The following is a 16,564-nucleotide window of genomic DNA, read 5'->3' on the forward strand; positions in this document are numbered from 1 at the left end:
TTAAAGTTCATCATCATCATCAATAGTAGTTTTGTAGTTTGTTAGAGACAGATAAGGATAAACAACAACAACAACAAGAAGAACAACAAAAATGAAACTCTTACATTTAGAAGAAGAGTTTAATATATCGGTTGATACCTTCTTTGCATTCTTTTTTGAAGGTTCAGGTTTTAAACAAAGATATCATACCTCTAGAGTAAGGATCATCATTATCAATAGACTTTTTTAGATAAAGGGGAAGTATTTATAGCTAACATTTGATTTGATTTCATTCTATAATTCATTATATTTATAGGGAGATACAGCAATTGAAGTTAAACCATGGACACCATTGACAACAGGAGGATACACAAGAGAAGTTTGTTTCTGTTCATTCATATCAAACAATCCAGTCATCAACAGGTTGGTTGGTGATAAAGCAAAAGTTAGAGAAGTACAAAAATACATATTTCAAGGTGAAAGGTATGTACAAGTAGAAGTATATTGTATAGTATTGAAAGATGAATGTACTTACTTAGTTTTCTTTTTTGTTTATTTTAGCATATTAAATGTATCGTCTGAAACATTCTTTGAAGGATCATCAATTGGAAAGAGTTTTCAAGCAGAGACGGAATGGAATGTTATACCATCGACAACAAAGTCTACTGGATGTAGAGTGACCATCGATGTAAAGAATAATTATAATGGAACCATGTTTAAGAGTGTGTTGGAGAATTGGGTGCACGAGACTACTGAAGCATCGTTTAAGCAATGGCTCAGTCTAGTAGGTCAACAAGTCGAAGAGTATGAGCAAAGCGAGAAGCTCAAGCGTGCTGCTCCAACCCCAGTCAAACAACCACAACCACAACCACAACAACAACAAACTGTTGCCACACCAATGGTTTCTTCTTCTGCTGCTGCTGCTTCTGGTGTCGCTGTTGCTACCCCACAACCAACAATGAATGGTAAACACAGCAACAAACGTCGTGGTGGTAATCATAACCAAGACCCAGATGGATTTGATGTTGTATCACCATCACCAGTTCAAAAGAAAATGATAAACATTGTAGATGAAAATCATGGAAATAACTTAAAGAATCATCTCAATCATCTTCACAATCACAACCACAACCATAACCACAGAAACAATAACATCAATGGAGGATGGGGAGATAGTGACTCTGAAGACAATAATAGCGATGATGATAATATGTCGGAATTCTCTAATCCACCAGCCATCAATGAAGACTTTTTAAATGAAGCAAGCGAATATGACTATGAAGACGAGTTAGAGGGTGAGAGTGGAGAAGACCAGTTCTTTGACTCGAATGATCAACTCCAACACAATGGCGACTTGAAAAATTATATGGTGCAATTGGTCAATGAACTCAACTCGATGAAGAGTATTGTCGAGGTGAACCATACTAGATTACTTGGCTTGGAAACAGCCTTTTCACAACTCCAATTGTCGCGAGCTACCTCTTCCTCTTCCAACACCACCACCACCTCCACATCTTCACCATCTGTCAATGGCAAGTCGTCTTCCTCTCCAACAACAGCAGCTGCAGACAACCATACCCATCAATTATCACATACCTCTTCGGCAATGATCAACGGTATCAAGTTATCATCATATGTTGCCAACCTCGAGGAATTGGTCAAGAACCATCAAGAAGAAGAATACAAATCAAAGGAACACCAAAAACAACTCGAGGCAAAGGCCAAGGAACTAGAAGAGCGTTTGAACCAATTACACAATTCGAGCAAGCGTATGTCATGGTTCAGTGCCTTTTCAGTCTTGTTCCTCGTTGTTGGATGGCCAGTTGTATCAAGAAAATTGTTTGTTTTGGTTACCAATCTTTTGGCTAGCTATAAAAAATAATAATAAATAGATTGAAAAGAAACATAATTAAATTAAATTAATAAATCAAAACCCAGTACTTTTAGCTTTTAAAAAAAAAAAAAAAAAAAGATTATTTATAATATATTATATATTATATATTATTTTATTTATTTTTAAAGGATAGTATGACAATTGTAGAGAACATCTTTAACACATTCGCCAATTGTATAGTTTAATAGAAAATAACCACCTTGACAAGTAGTAGGGTTTTGGAAAAAGTATTTCTCGGTGACTGTATTATTTTGAACATCACATCCAAAGATACTGTGATGATTATTTGTACATGTTCCAATTATATAAGTTGTAGTTGTATAGTCTCCATTTGGACAATCATCATCTTTAAAATACTAAAAATATAAAAAAAGTAAATTAATAACATTTAGTTTTTGAATGACGTCACATATGTTTGATAGACATACTCTTTGTGTTACAATACCAAAAGCAGAACATAGATACGAACTAAAAAGTAAAACTATGAATAAAGAAAGTGTTATCTTTAAAAAGTTTGAGGTTGTCATTCTTCTTGTAGACTATTTTATTTGTAGTTACAACAATAGTATCTGTTTGCAGATTGAAAATGAAAAAGACAGACAGAACTCTATTCTATAAATCTTTGATGGAAATTCGATTTTTGATATTTACCAAAAGATTTTTTCCAAAATATCAAATAATGATAATTATAAGAATTTAAAAGATAGATATACAATTGTTCCTCGAATGGGAACCCTATTTTATTTGATTTAGTTTATTTTAATCATCAATAACCATTGAGTGGTTTGATGATGGTTGGGACAGTTGATATGATGATGATGACGATTGGTAAGGTGGTGGTTGTTGTGAGAGAGGTTCATATTGATAAGGTTGTTGTTGTTTTTGTTGTTGTTGTGGATATGGTGCTTGATAAATAAGTTGTGGAGGTTGGTAATAAGTAGCATGTAAAGGAGTAGTTGGTGTGGCTGCTGTGGTAATATAAGTGGGAGGAAATGGTTTGTTGGCTGGGATAACGACAGTCTTACCATTAGAAACTGTATAAATTAAAACTAAATGAATGATTGCAGGTATAAGCAACATCCAAAGTATTGATACACCAAACAACTTACAACTTCTTAACGCCAAATTATCCTCTTTAAATTCTTCTCTTGATTCTACATCTATATTATTTCTTATCAATCTTTGATTGAATCCCTAATTATATATTGACATTAAGTAAGTATGACTTATTTAATCATTCAAATCATCTTATGATTATTATTATTAACAACCAACATACCATATGCATAACAGATTTTGAATATGTAATCCTGTAGGTTTGATTGTCAACTATAAACACAAAGGTTTGATTGATTCTTCTTTGACCATTCTCTATAAAGTAAGGTATCATCACATTGTTAACAGTGATGAGCGGGTTGGGGTGTGGCCCCTTCTCGTATCTGATCGTAATATTGTCTTGTTCAATGATCCATGTTTTATTGATGTTATTTCCCATTATATTGTATGACTAATTAACTGTTTTGCGATATTGTATTCATGTGTCGTTTTCAAAATACATAGTTTAAAAGCACAAACCTTATTTTCCACGAAGTAATCTTTTTAAAAAGGTCGGGGCTCGACCGTAGATATTTCTCTGCAGCGCATATACCACGACGAATACGAGTGAAGGTGAGATCGACTCACCAGTTTCTTCCCAAAAGGTCAAAAAAGCTAATGAAAATTCAAAAAAAATTTAAAAAAAGATTGTTATTATTATTACAAGTCGTTAGTTTATGCATTTACTTGCTGTCACGAAGGCAATGGTGATTGTTAACATGTTGTGAAGAAGAAGATGATGAACATGTACACCAAACCAAAAGGTTAACACCCAACTTTCGAATCATGCAAGCATAAATATTAGAGTGTTAGTCTCTAAAAGGTAATCAAAAGATACTTTTGTTGTCATCAACGATCATCATGTTTGAATCTTTGATTAAAAATGGTAGTTTATTCAAATAGAGAGAGAGAGAAAACACAAAAACATTCATTCTCAAATACTTCAAAGAGTACTCACCAACGATCATAATCAACAAACAACAACAAACAAAAATATCATCGATATCTTGCTTTGCCCACAAAATTGCAAAGCACAAACGATAGAGATTGGCACTTTTGTGCCGAGTCGACAATAATCTGGTTTCCAAACAACACATTTCATGACATTGGGATTGATTAATATTTCCTTTTTAATTAAACTCTAGAGTGTCAAGGAATTTCATCAGGGTAGATGAGTCAACTTAAAGTCTACTATCGACGGGTGATACTTAAAGAGATACAAAGAGTGAGAGACAACAATTCCTTTCTTGCAACTTTGATGGTTCAACTAAAAAGAAATCCTCATCGAGGCAAAAAAGAATATTATCTCTCTCTCTCTCTTACACTTCTTTTTAAAATATCTGCCAAGGCCAATTCTCTACTCTCTATCATCAAAAAAGAAAGATATAAAAGGAATGATGTTTCCTCATTTTAAATCATCAAATCAAATCAAATCAAATCAACCAATCAATCAATCAATTTTAATTATTCTCTCTAACCCCAAAACTATTAAAATCCAACAATTTAAAAAAATGTTTAAATCATCAACTATGTTTGCTGTTTTTGCCATTATTCTTTGTGCTGCCGTTGTTTCCAATGCTGCTAGTATGTGTTTATATCTAGATTATTGATTGATTAAAATTATTAATTAATTTTATTATTCTATTATTTTATTAATATATTCTATTATTTTATTAATTATATTCTTTTTTTTAATCTTATAGTTACAAGTGTAGTACAAGAAGGAAAGAAACTTACAATTAATTATTCACCAATGACAATGATTTGGTTTGATAATCAATTAGTTAATAATGGATTAAAAACTAATATCAAGACATACTGCAAGGCATTGTATGGATGGTCACCTTTAATTTGTACTTTACCAATCGTCCCAACATGTGATGGTATACGTCTCTATGGTTCTGCTGGTATTGGTGCCACCAACCTTGAAATGTTATCTACTTTTAATTGTACTGTAGTTGCTTAAATTTAAATTAAATTATGCTCCTATTTATTTAATGATAAAATTAATAATTCCCCATTTGAATTTAAATGGAAATCAACAAATTAAGAATAAAAAAATAGTTATTAGTTATTGATCAATTGTACAAAATGGTTGTGAATTTTATTTAAAAGTAGTTTTTTTTAGCACCCAGTTGATTGTAATTTGATTGCAATCTTGTTGGAAAGAGCAGAGATGGCCGATACAATAGCAGTTGGATTGTCAAATGTATAGAAATGACCAGTTGAAAACTGCATGGCGATAGAGTTGGAAGAGAGTGATGCCATGTGGATTTGGCGATTGGTCCAATCAGGATCATTGTGGTAGGAACTGTAGATATTGACATAGGGAAGATCCCCAAGTGGTGTTGGTGATGCTTTGAGAGTATAGGTAAAGTTGAGAATGGCTGAAGAGATGACCATAATGTTGAGTTCTTGAACGGCTGTCTTTAGGAATTTGTTGGTCATAAAGATTTGTTGAGATGCATCGATTGAACAATTGGTGAATCCTCCTAGGCCTTCTCTTAGTGTATTTGGAAACCATCCATAGGAACGAGAGTATGATTCGTCAGCATTTACAAACTCGGAGAGAGAGTTGCTGTTGGTAAGGTATGCGACCGTGTTGGTAAAGTTGATAACCACTTGCTGGTTGGATGGGATGAATCCCCATTGACTATCAGTTCCATCGATGCTGAGTATACCCACAACTTCATCTGGATAAGTCATCGAGTAGGTTTGAACAAAGATGGATCCCCAAGACCACCCAACGAGAATGTATTTACCAGTAAATAGTCCAGCCACCAAGAGTGATTCACGAAGACGACCGACATAGTCTTGAGTGGTGACTGGCAATGGAGCAGAATCTGACCATCCGTATCCATAACGATCGATAAAACATGCTTTACTAATATTCCAAGACGGCATGTTTAAGAGGACCGACGGAATGATTGATACCCAAGCAGTCGAGTAGAATGGAACGCCAGAATCAAACAGAGCAATAGGTCCATACTGATTGGCACGTGTCACATTGGTGTAGCATCGAATATGCATCTTTAATCCAAGATATAAAGGGAAATGTGAAACACCTGGATCATCAACTCCAAGGAATGAATTGGATACATCTGGTATACCTTGAATTATTATTGTTGAATTAATTAAAATTATTAAAATAGTGATGATTGATATTGAATTCATTATTATTGATTAATTATTATTTGTTTGTTGTTATTGTATTTGTTGTTGATTTGAATAATAAACTTTGAACGACGAGTATTTATAGGTTGGTGTCCGCAGTCTGTCATAGCCATATCTTGGACCAATGAAAAAAAAAAAAAAAGAGATCAACTCTGTGTGCAACCCGATGGATATCGGATGAACAACCACTTCAACCAATGGATAGTGACGTCAACGATTGATAGAATGAATAGACAACTCTATAATAAACGATGATCATTTGTTAGAAAGACTCTTTTATTTTTTTCATTGGCGCATGTGTTACACAAACATTAATTGATACATACCTATTATTATTAATGGTTGAGTCTACACTACACTCCTTTTTACTGCTTCCACCTTTACTGTGTGAGGTTAACATCTTCCAAAGGGTCTAAGTTTATAAAACACCCTTCTCACACGTGACCCTCATAATGATCATCACTGTGTTTGTACACTTGTCTTGAATAATAATGATATCCACACCCACCCACGAGTTGATAGGGTATAACCTATCATCTGATTAGGAACTAAGATTAGCGCTGTAGTTGTACGGTTGGTTGTTATTGTTGGTGTAAAATTCTATTTGTTGAACATGTTGTGTGTATGTGTTTGTTAACACTTTGATTAATTTGTTTTAAAACACTTAGAGAAAGAGCAGATGCGAGCTTCAATAATAATTTTATTTAATTTTTTTTGAGGTGTATAAAGATCGATGATGAGTTGTCGATGTACATTATTAATTTTAAGCAACGACAGTACAATTAAAAGAATAAAGCATTTGAAGATTAGTAGCACCGATACCAGCAGAACCATAGAGACGAATAGTATCACAATCTGGAACAGATGGCAAGTTGCAAACTAATGGTGACCATCCATACATTGCCTTGCAGTATGACTTGACATCATAGGTTACTCCATCGTTGATAAGTTGATTATCAAACCAAATCATTGTCATTGGTGAGTAATTGATAGTTAATTTCTTGCCTTCTTGAACAACACTGGTAACTAAAAAGAAAGAAGAAGAGATAAGAAAAAAGAATAATATTAATTAATTGATTTTAGAAATGAAATCTATCTATGATCAGATATAAACACATACTAGCAGCATTGGCAACAACGGCAGCACAAAGAATAATGGCAAAAACAGCAAAGATGGTTGATGATTTAAACATTTTGGATAAAGTTTGAATTTGATTGGTTTGGTTAAGAGAATGATTAAAATCGATTGATTGATTGGTTGATTTGATGATTTAAAAATGATTGGAACTATCATTCTTTTATATGTTTTCTTTCATTTATCATCGGTACCGATTATAGTATATATAGATATATCATGTTGAAAGATGGTGGTGTGGTTTCGATGCCTCCGATAAAAATTGTGATTAGGAGCTCAAAAATCTCTAAAATGCACCCCCCAAGAGTCTTACACATGTCTTACACATGTGTCACTATCATCATCTACTCGGTATGTCGTTAGAAGGAATGCACCAATATAACGAAATTGACATATACTAATATTGAAATAAATATATCAATTTTTTAATTTTATTTTAGGAAATTAATTTAAGCAACAACAGTACATTGAATTGGGAAGACAAAATCAAAGGTTGGACCGCCAATTCCACTGAAACCCAAGAAACGGACAGAATCACATGCTGGAACAGATGGCAATGTGCAAGTGACTGGACTGCTACCATTATTGGTACAATATGGCTTTATATTGGTCTTGGCTCCTTGGAGGACAAGTGATTGTTCAATCCAAGAAATGGTACCTGGGGTATAAGTTACTACAATTTGTTTGCCAGTTTGAACAACACTTGTAACTAAATAATATTTATTTACGAAAATAGGTAGGTAGATAGTTAATAATTGGAATAAAATGGGTTAGGGTTAGGAGAGAGAAGATATTAGGTATTCCATACTTTCAGCGTTGGCAAAGGTAAAAGCAATAAGGATAACAGAGATAATGGCTAAAAGTTTGAACATGTTTAAAAGAGAGAGAGAGAGAGAGAGAGAGAGAGAGAGAGAGAGAGATTATAGATATCTTAAGATAAGAGTCAACTATGAATGAATGAATTGAATAAATGAATGCCAAACAATTGATGTCTATTTATAAATAATTGCATTCTAGATATCTAAAAAAAACAATAAAAATAAAATAAAAATAATTTAAAATTGCAATGCTGGTATTCAAATTCTATTTTGAAACGAGTGAGTTTCATAATGATTGAACCTCGTTTTGGGGATAATGATCGTTCGGCAGACGTGGTTTGAAACGAAAATATCTAAACTATGATGAGCCCATCATTCCCTTTTCCTTTTTTACCAGCAAGCAAAGATTCTAGAAAATTTGATTACAACTTTAGTACTTGAATCATCATCATGATGATTACAATATCTTTGCAGTTGATTTGACTTTGGAAAGTCTATCAAAGACTAGATTCGACTTTTGACTAGTGGGCCAGTGTGAAACAAGAAAGCTCGTCGAAATTGAGACACTTTGTTTCATAACAACTGGTGTTGTTATACAGGTTGGCGTCATCGCGACAAACAGGATAAAGATACAACCAATTCTCAAATCCCTTCAAAGGGTTTCATTATTCTCTCTTCAAACGAGAACAACACAAATAATTTCAATAATAAATATTAAATGTGAACTTCAATAATAATAATTTTATTTAATTTTTTTTGAGGTGTATAAAGATCGATGTGTACATTTTTTTAATTTAAGCAACGACGGTACAATTAAAAGAATAAAGCATTTGAAGATTAGTAGCACCAATACCAGCAGAACCATAGAGACGAATAGTATCACAATCTGGAACAGATGGCAAGTTGCAAACTAATGGTGACCATCCATACATGGCCTTGCAGTATGACTTGACATCATAGGTTACTCCATCGTTGATAAGTTGATTATCAAACCAAATCATTGTCATTGGTGAATAGTTGATAGTTAATTTCTTGCCTTCTTGAACAACACTGGTAACTATTGAAAAGGAAGAAGAAGAGATAAGAAAAAAGAATAATATGAATTAATTTATTGATTTTAGAAATGAAATCTATCTATGATCAGGTATAAACACATACTAGCAGCATTGGCAACAACGGCAGCACAAAGAATAATGGCAAAGATAGCAAACATAGTTGATGATTTGAACATTTTGGATAAAGTTTGAATTTGATTGTTTGGGGTTAGAGAGAATGATTAAAATCGATTGATTGATTGGTTGATTTGATGATTTAAAATGATTGGAACTATCATTCTTTTATATTTTCTCTTTTGGTAATCATCATTTATCATCGATACCGATTATAGTATATATAGATATATGGTGTCAACAATAACTCGTAATAGTTCCTAGAGGGGTGTGGTTTCAATCTCGTGGGGGTGGACTTTAAACAAAAAAGTGGCGAGACCTAACCAAACAAGATAAATACCAAATTGGCATATATATATATATTGACAGAATAATAATCTATATGTGTAAGGCATAATTTTATTTTAGGAAATTAAATTAATTAATTAATTTAAGCAACAACAGTACATTGAATTGGAAACCCAAAATCAAAGGTTGGACCTCCAATTCCACTGAAACCCATGAAACGAATAGAATCACATGCTGGAACAGATGGCAATGTGCAAGTGACTGGACTGTTGAATCCATTGGTACAGTATGGCTTGATATTGGTCTTGACTCCTTGTAAGACAAGTGATTGTTCAACCCAATAAATGGAACCTGGAGAATAGGTTACTACAATTTGTTTGCCAGTTTGAACAACACTAGTAACTAAATATTACGAGATCATAGGTAGGTAGGTAGATAGATGGTTAATATTATTATAATAATAAATATATCTATATATTCCTTCCTTACTTCCAGCACTTGCAAAAGTAAAAGTCATAAAGATTACAGCGATAATGGTTAATAGTTTGAACATGTTTAATAAATAAATAAATAAAGAAATAAATAAATTTTAAAATGAAATGACTTTGACATTGAATATATGGTCTATTTATTCTTTATGGGTAGAGTTGTCTTTTCGTTTATTACACTTTTGCCAAAACGGGAGATAATATCACATGGATAGAAACTCGAAATCAAAAATAGAGTAGTTTTGTATTTTTATCAAATATTACTACTCTAGGATAGGGGGAGGGAGGGAGAGGGAGGAGGGTGTCTTTCAACCTACAACTTTAAATTAATTTAAACAAAAATGAAGTGATGATATTTATTTATTTATTTTTAAGTTTAATGATTTGATTGATGATTTAATATTAGATGGGATCCATGCATAATTGTGCATGAATTTAATTTTAAGCAACGACAGTACAATTAAAAGAATAAAGCATTTGAAGATTAACAGTACCAATACCTGGGGTACCATAGAGACGAATAGTGTCACAAGCTGGAACGGTTGGCAAATTACAAACTAATGGTGAGAATCCATACTTGGCCACACAATATGGTTTGATGTTGGTCTTTAACCCATTGAGAACAAGGTGGTTTTCAAACCAAAGCATGACTGATGGCAAGAATGTAATAGTTAATTTCTTTCCTTCTTGAGTTACACCAGTTACTAGTAAAGTAAAAAATAAATAAATGATTAAACACACAAATAATGATTAGTGGCTGGGTCTTTTTAAATATTTTAGTTTTTTAGATAGACTTACTTTCAGCATTGGAAAAAGAGATGGCAACCAAAAGAATGATGGCAAGTACAAATAAAGATGAAGATTTAAACATTTTTTAATATAAGGATTGAAACTAGTTTTTTTTGTTTAGATTTAAAGTAAATAGTAGTAGTGAATGGTTTGATGAATCATTTTTTTGGCCCTCTTTTATATCTTGACTTTTTGTCATCTTTAACATTTACGTATTGACTAGTTTGGTTCGGTCTGGTTCCATCGTTGTGATGTCAACCTTTAAACTAGTTTGAATAAACATGTGATCTCTGTTTTAATGATTCTAAAATGGAAAACTATTTCTCCCAAGTTGGAGATTTTAACCACTCGACTTGTGGTAATATCGCGATCTTCCTTTATAGTAGAATCTAATTTTGACAATCATTGTTATTATTAATAGTTGTTTAATATTATTATTATTAATTATGTTTATTATTATTAAAAGTTGTAACAACGATTTTTCGATTAAGGTCACGTTGTTATTATTATTAGTTGATTATTATTATTTTTCGTCATCATCATCACTTTCATCTTGTTCATTATCACTTTCATCATCTTTAGTATCACCAGATCTATAATGATATTTTGATTCAAACTCTGATTTGAATTGAATATAATCTTGTTTTTCCTTTTTAATCAGTTGTTTGTATTCTTCTTCCTTTTCCTTTTCCTTTTCCTTTTCTTTGTTATTTGGTATTGGTAATAAAAATACACTACAAATTAAATTATCGCATATTCTATAAATATCTTTAGAGAGGATACGTTGAGGACCTTGGAAGCCAATAAAATCTTTTAGTAGTTTGACCATGTCTGTAAAGACTGTTTGTTTGCCGTTGAGTTGGTTTACTACGATTTGACGATTCTCTAAATTCTCTTTGATCAAGAAACCAATAAGAATGACCAGGTAGGATGATGCAACCTTTTCCTGTGTTTTCGATGTGAAACGTGTCAGAATACGATCAGACGTACGATATAGGTATTGTCTGAGGATAGCATCGATTGCTCCACGTGTTGATCTGAATCGTGTTCTATTCTCGGGGTCGCTTTCCACAAGATTAACCAACAATGATATCGATAATTGTCCAATATCATATTTCTCTGGTACTTCAATATGCAACAGATTAATCAACGTCTGTATACCAAACTGTGAACATTTCTCGACACTCTCCAAATACTTTACTTTTCTTGGTGTCATTTTAGTTTGTTTTAAATGTTGTTCTAATTGATCAGTTGGATCAACTAGACTGTTATTATTATTTAATACTGTTGTTGCTATTGGTTTGAATACATTTGATTGATATTGATAGGGAGTTTGAATTGAACCAATAATAGATGACGCTTCTCTATTTGAATGAGTAACATTCAATAATATATTTAATATTGATATAATCGATTCAGTTCCACCAAGTTTAATATCAATTCCTGATAATCTTTCCTTATTTTTAAAAATTATATCTAAATAAAAAGAAAATAAATTAATTTACATAATTGATTATTATTTAGTATTGTTTACATACTTTGAATAAAAGATAATAAAGTGATTAGAATTGTGAGATTTCTATCATTAACAATAATATCTCTATTTAATTTATCTTGAATGACACATTCATCCAATATTTTAGTAACCTTTTCAATATTTCCTATTAATTTTGGTGATATTGTTGTACTCTAAAACAATGTATTAATATTCCATTACTATATATCTTCTTTTCTATTTAAATTTACATACTTCAATTAAAGGATTTAGATAAAGAGTATATTTTGAAAGTAGATTAATTAGATTATCAATCACTTTATATTCTCGATACTTTGATTTAATAGTGGTATTGTTCATTTGTGATGATTGTATTACGAGATTACATAACACATTCAATGACAACGATGAAGCTGTTGATGATATTCTACCTGTATCTGGTACAATTTGTTGAAATAAATTATTAATTGATAATGTCTAAAAAAATTAAAAAAGTAAGTATAAATCTTGATGGTTGTAGAACCAAATATTTGGTTTAATAAGTTGTTACATACAATCATTGTTGGTTTACGAGAGGTAGATGTTTTTGGTGATTTGGGTAATTTTGATGGAGAAGAAAAATATTCCGTTTGATAATTGTCTGGAATGGTTGTTGCCTGGTTAACAATAAATTCTATTACTTCTCTATTAAATTGATCAATATTGGAATTTTGATTTGATAATAAATAATAAATAAAACAAATTGATAAAATAATTCCCTAAAAATAAAATAAATGTAAATAAAAATAATAATTAATTAAAATTACTTTTTTTAAAACTAACCTTTTTCTCTGGAATTGTAAATGTACATTCATTTCCTATAGATTCTAATCCATGATGGTTTAGACTACTTGTTGATTTTTTCAATTTTAAAGGTGATTGAGTTGTCGTTGATGATGATGATGAAGATGATGATCGCTTCTTTGTTGTTGTTGGTTTATCTTCAAAATCATTGTCGATTGGTAAAGTATTGCTCGGAGAAGAAGTGGATGTTGTAGATGTGGTGGTGGTAGTTGTTGTGGTTGTTGTTAGATTATCGAATCTATCCATCATAATACTATCATTTAGTATAGAGTCGTCTGCAAATAAATTGTTTGAAGTGGATGAGGTGGTAGCAGCTAAAAACTGTTTCAAAAGATCTTCTCCTTCAAGTGTACCAACTGAGCGTTTTAGACCACCAAATGAAGAAGTTGATGGAGAAAAAGAGTTTAAAAGTATACTGGCAGCTGGTGACAATGAAGAAGTTGGTGTATTACTACTACTTGCAGATGTTGGTGGTGTGGATGGTATATGATTATTATTGTTATTATTATTATTATTCTCAGAAGTTGACAAACAAATATTTGCCAACCTTTGTAAATTATCATTTAATGGTAGCATGAGATTATGTGATCTAAGAATCAATGACATTTGTCCAGACTCTTTACTAAGTAGTGTTGCGAGTTGCACCAATGTGTTCATCACCGTTGTAGGGCCATTGTAAGAAGGATGCAATGATTTAATAATCTTGTTACACTCTTCCAATATCTTTGATGATTCTTTGACTATACCAGACTGTGACGACACAGTTGAAGAAGAAGATGATGATGACTGAGTCGATACAGTTGCACCATTTAAATAAACACTATCTTTTTTACCAATAGATCCTGATTTTTTCCTAGACCCTGATTCCTTTGAAGAAGTATCTTGTTCTCCAACCACCATACTACTACTAGTCAATTTTGTTGATTTTGATTTCTTTAATGTTGTCTTTTTTGTTGTTTCCTTTTCATCCAAAGCATCACTATTATTACCATCCAAGTTTGATTCTTTACTCTTTCTTTTTGGTGCTGGTTTCTTTGGCTTGGTTTCCACTGATGATGTTACAGCTTCTTCTTTTTCTTTTTTTACAGTACCATTGGTTGAAGTGCCAATAGTTGAAGCAGATCTAGTTAATTTTGATCTATTTGTAGTGTTACCTGCACTACTACTACTTGTAACCTGTTGTAATTGTTGATCCACCTCTTGTTTGATTTGAGATATTGCAGAGTCTAATGACAACTTTTTCTTTGGTGGTGCCTTTGGTTTGGTGGCAAGTTGTACTTGAACAGGTTCAACTTCTTCTTCTTCTTCAGTATCTGTGAATACCTCGTCATCATCACTACAGTCGCTACCATTATCACTAGTCACCTCTAATTTAACCTTTTTAGTGTTGTTATTATTCTTTTTCTTTTTTGGTGATGTTGTTGATACAACATGTTTAACAGTTGAAGTTGAACTAGTAGTACTACTACTGATAGTAGAAGTTGATACTGTTGTTGTTAGTTGTCCAGATTGTTTCTTTGTTGGTGGTGCTTTAGGTTTGGTATCATTTGACTTGTTGATATCAGATGATGGTGATGGTGATGTTGATGATGATGGTTTTATTGGTTTCGTTTCAAGGATCGTATCTCCAACATTAGTAGTAGATGAAGATGATGATACCTTTGGTGGTGGTTTTGGCTTGATGTCAGTTGAAATAGCAGGAATAACAACAACAATATCATCAATATCTTCTTCCTCTACTTGTTTTTTTTTATGTAGTAATTCTTTTTTTGTTGGAGGTTTAGGTGGTTTAGCAGCAGCAGCAGCAGCAGCAACAACATTGATGTTAAACGACTGACCTAAATTTGGTTCACTCCTAGATCTTCTCATAACGACTGTACCAGTAGTAGATGATAAGGTATCTGCTATAGCATTTTCTTTGGAAAAGATGATCAGATGATGATTAGTATCGATGTTTTTTGAATATGTTTGACAACAATTTGTAACTTTGTACTTTCTAATAAACATACTCTTTGATCTAGTGGTCATTATTACTATTATTATACATTTGTTGGTTTCTGTCTAGAATGAATAAATGGACAATTAATTTGATCAGTTTGTTGGTGTTTTTTTAAAAAAAGAGAGCGAAACCAAGCTCCAAACTTTTAGAGAGATAACACGCTTTGAAAGGAGGCGATTGATTCGACAGATAATTATTATCACTCACCCCATTTATGATTAATACGATGGAAAAGTAAGCCAATTGACTCTCATAACGTAATTATAAATCAAGTCACATGTATTTGAGTTTATATATAACAAAACTATAATAGGCAGTAAAAGCACACTTTAATATCAAGTATCTATTCTTCTATATCGAATATATAGTTGTACATTTAGAGGATAAAATCAGATTCTACAATCATTATATAGTTTTGAAATTTGGTATACGGACAACTTTGACCGATGCTCGAGTTAGACAAAACAGCTTAATGAGCACAATAGACTTGGCTAGTAATTGCTTAGTACTCAATTGGGTTGAGTCAGCATGTTGATCACGGATGTGGTCAAATACTTGTAATGGGCACCACATATTGTTGTATTTGGGTTTGGAAGGGCGTTGGTGAGCGATACCAGACATAACCCTTTGTACCATAAAGTCATTGCTCAAGTCAAGATTGATCGAGGCCAAGCAGAGGCAAATTATATCAACTCCTCTGATACCTATCTGTGTTTATGTAAATTACCTCTGCTTGGCCTGGTGATGATGATGGTGCTCTATGAACAATAGGTATGTATATTATTATACATTAGTAGTTGGCCAAGCAAGTATCAGATCAAAATCAAAATTATCATTAAACAAAATACATAACGAGAATGATCTTGAAGAAATCTGATCTATTAATTTGCTCTGTCAAGTGTGACGCTTTCAAAAAAAAAAAATAGATTTGATGTGGTGAAAGAAAAAGATTTGTAGCACATGGATAGGATGATCGATCATTTATTAGTGATTGTCGACACAACACTCTTCAAAATGATATTCTCAAACCCTATAGGTTAGAAATCATCATAATTAATTCGTCAACGATTGGTCCAAACACAAAAAATATAAAAGAATGATAGTTCCAATCATTTTAAATCATCAAATCAATCAACCAATCAATCGATTTTAATCATTCTCTCTAATCCAATCTAAAACTATCAAACTCCAAACTTTATCCAAAATGTACAAATCATCAACCATCTTTGCTGTGTTTGCCATTATTCTTTGTGCTGCCGTTGTTGCCAATGCTGCTAGTATGTGTTTATATCTAGATTAATTTAAATCAATTATTAATTAATTTTATTCTTTTCGTATCTCTCTCTTTTCACTCAATAGTTGATAGTGTAGTTCAAGACGGCAAGAAACTTACAATCA

The 16,564-nt window shown here is 32.2% G+C and overlaps 11 protein-coding genes across 11 annotated transcripts; 2 read left to right on the plus strand and 9 right to left on the minus strand.

Moving 5' to 3' along the window:
- Positions 1 to 91: 91 nt before the first annotated feature.
- Positions 92 to 1,892, plus strand: DFA_10530 (uncharacterized protein; the record flags this gene model as incomplete). The annotated part of the gene is made up of 4 exons (XM_004354378.1): positions 92 to 196; positions 296 to 462; positions 541 to 1,804; positions 1,872 to 1,892. The coding sequence occupies 4 exons, from the start codon at positions 92 to 94 to the stop codon at positions 1,890 to 1,892; spliced, it is 1,557 nt and encodes a 518-aa protein (XP_004354430.1).
- Positions 1,893 to 1,995: 103 nt separating this feature from the next.
- DFA_10531 (uncharacterized protein) lies at positions 1,996 to 2,400 on the minus strand (the record flags this gene model as incomplete). The annotated part of the gene is made up of 2 exons (XM_004354379.1): positions 1,996 to 2,229; positions 2,260 to 2,400. The coding sequence occupies 2 exons, from the start codon at positions 2,398 to 2,400 to the stop codon at positions 1,996 to 1,998; spliced, it is 375 nt and encodes a 124-aa protein (XP_004354431.1).
- A 232-nt stretch (positions 2,401 to 2,632) lies between these two features.
- On the minus strand, positions 2,633 to 3,368 carry DFA_10532 (uncharacterized protein; the record flags this gene model as incomplete). Its single annotated transcript, XM_004354380.1, has 3 exons — positions 2,633 to 2,907; positions 2,983 to 3,067; positions 3,153 to 3,368. 3 exons carry the CDS (start codon positions 3,366 to 3,368, stop codon positions 2,633 to 2,635), a joined length of 576 nt encoding a protein of 191 aa, XP_004354432.1.
- Positions 3,369 to 4,479: 1,111 nt separating this feature from the next.
- DFA_10533 (uncharacterized protein) lies at positions 4,480 to 4,934 on the plus strand (the record flags this gene model as incomplete). The annotated part of the gene is made up of 2 exons (XM_004354381.1): positions 4,480 to 4,552; positions 4,672 to 4,934. The coding sequence occupies 2 exons, from the start codon at positions 4,480 to 4,482 to the stop codon at positions 4,932 to 4,934; spliced, it is 336 nt and encodes a 111-aa protein (XP_004354433.1).
- A 158-nt stretch (positions 4,935 to 5,092) lies between these two features.
- On the minus strand, positions 5,093 to 6,142 carry DFA_10534 (uncharacterized protein; the record flags this gene model as incomplete). The annotated part of the gene is made up of 1 exon (XM_004354382.1): positions 5,093 to 6,142. The coding sequence occupies one exon, from the start codon at positions 6,140 to 6,142 to the stop codon at positions 5,093 to 5,095; it is 1,050 nt and encodes a 349-aa protein (XP_004354434.1).
- A 763-nt stretch (positions 6,143 to 6,905) lies between these two features.
- On the minus strand, positions 6,906 to 7,335 carry DFA_10535 (uncharacterized protein; the record flags this gene model as incomplete). The annotated part of the gene is made up of 2 exons (XM_004354383.1): positions 6,906 to 7,168; positions 7,263 to 7,335. The coding sequence occupies 2 exons, from the start codon at positions 7,333 to 7,335 to the stop codon at positions 6,906 to 6,908; spliced, it is 336 nt and encodes a 111-aa protein (XP_004354435.1).
- Positions 7,336 to 7,726: 391 nt separating this feature from the next.
- On the minus strand, positions 7,727 to 8,149 carry DFA_10536 (uncharacterized protein; the record flags this gene model as incomplete). The annotated part of the gene is made up of 2 exons (XM_004354384.1): positions 7,727 to 7,986; positions 8,086 to 8,149. The coding sequence occupies 2 exons, from the start codon at positions 8,147 to 8,149 to the stop codon at positions 7,727 to 7,729; spliced, it is 324 nt and encodes a 107-aa protein (XP_004354436.1).
- A 740-nt stretch (positions 8,150 to 8,889) lies between these two features.
- DFA_10537 (uncharacterized protein) lies at positions 8,890 to 9,326 on the minus strand (the record flags this gene model as incomplete). The annotated part of the gene is made up of 2 exons (XM_004354385.1): positions 8,890 to 9,152; positions 9,254 to 9,326. 2 exons carry the CDS (start codon positions 9,324 to 9,326, stop codon positions 8,890 to 8,892), a joined length of 336 nt encoding a protein of 111 aa, XP_004354437.1.
- Positions 9,327 to 9,694: 368 nt separating this feature from the next.
- On the minus strand, positions 9,695 to 10,105 carry DFA_10538 (uncharacterized protein; the record flags this gene model as incomplete). Its single annotated transcript, XM_004354386.1, has 2 exons — positions 9,695 to 9,954; positions 10,042 to 10,105. 2 exons carry the CDS (start codon positions 10,103 to 10,105, stop codon positions 9,695 to 9,697), a joined length of 324 nt encoding a protein of 107 aa, XP_004354438.1.
- Positions 10,106 to 10,481: 376 nt separating this feature from the next.
- Positions 10,482 to 10,911, minus strand: DFA_10539 (uncharacterized protein; the record flags this gene model as incomplete). The annotated part of the gene is made up of 2 exons (XM_004354387.1): positions 10,482 to 10,744; positions 10,839 to 10,911. 2 exons carry the CDS (start codon positions 10,909 to 10,911, stop codon positions 10,482 to 10,484), a joined length of 336 nt encoding a protein of 111 aa, XP_004354439.1.
- Positions 10,912 to 11,352: 441 nt separating this feature from the next.
- DFA_10540 (uncharacterized protein) lies at positions 11,353 to 16,408 on the minus strand (the record flags this gene model as incomplete). The annotated part of the gene is given in 9 exon segments (XM_004354388.1): positions 11,353 to 12,305; positions 12,368 to 12,518; positions 12,580 to 12,801; positions 12,879 to 13,082; positions 13,147 to 15,200; positions 15,676 to 15,874; positions 15,894 to 15,924; positions 16,015 to 16,072; positions 16,354 to 16,408. The coding sequence occupies 9 exon segments, from the start codon at positions 16,406 to 16,408 to the stop codon at positions 11,353 to 11,355; spliced, it is 3,927 nt and encodes a 1,308-aa protein (XP_004354440.1).
- Between the last annotated feature and the right edge of the window lie 156 nt (positions 16,409 to 16,564).

The sequence above is a fragment of the Cavenderia fasciculata genome, assembly GCF_000203815.1.
Source record: "Cavenderia fasciculata unplaced genomic scaffold Scf_EU5ZYIE02H8LDV-5, whole genome shotgun sequence".
NCBI classification, from domain to species: domain Eukaryota; phylum Evosea; class Eumycetozoa; order Acytosteliales; family Cavenderiaceae; genus Cavenderia; species Cavenderia fasciculata.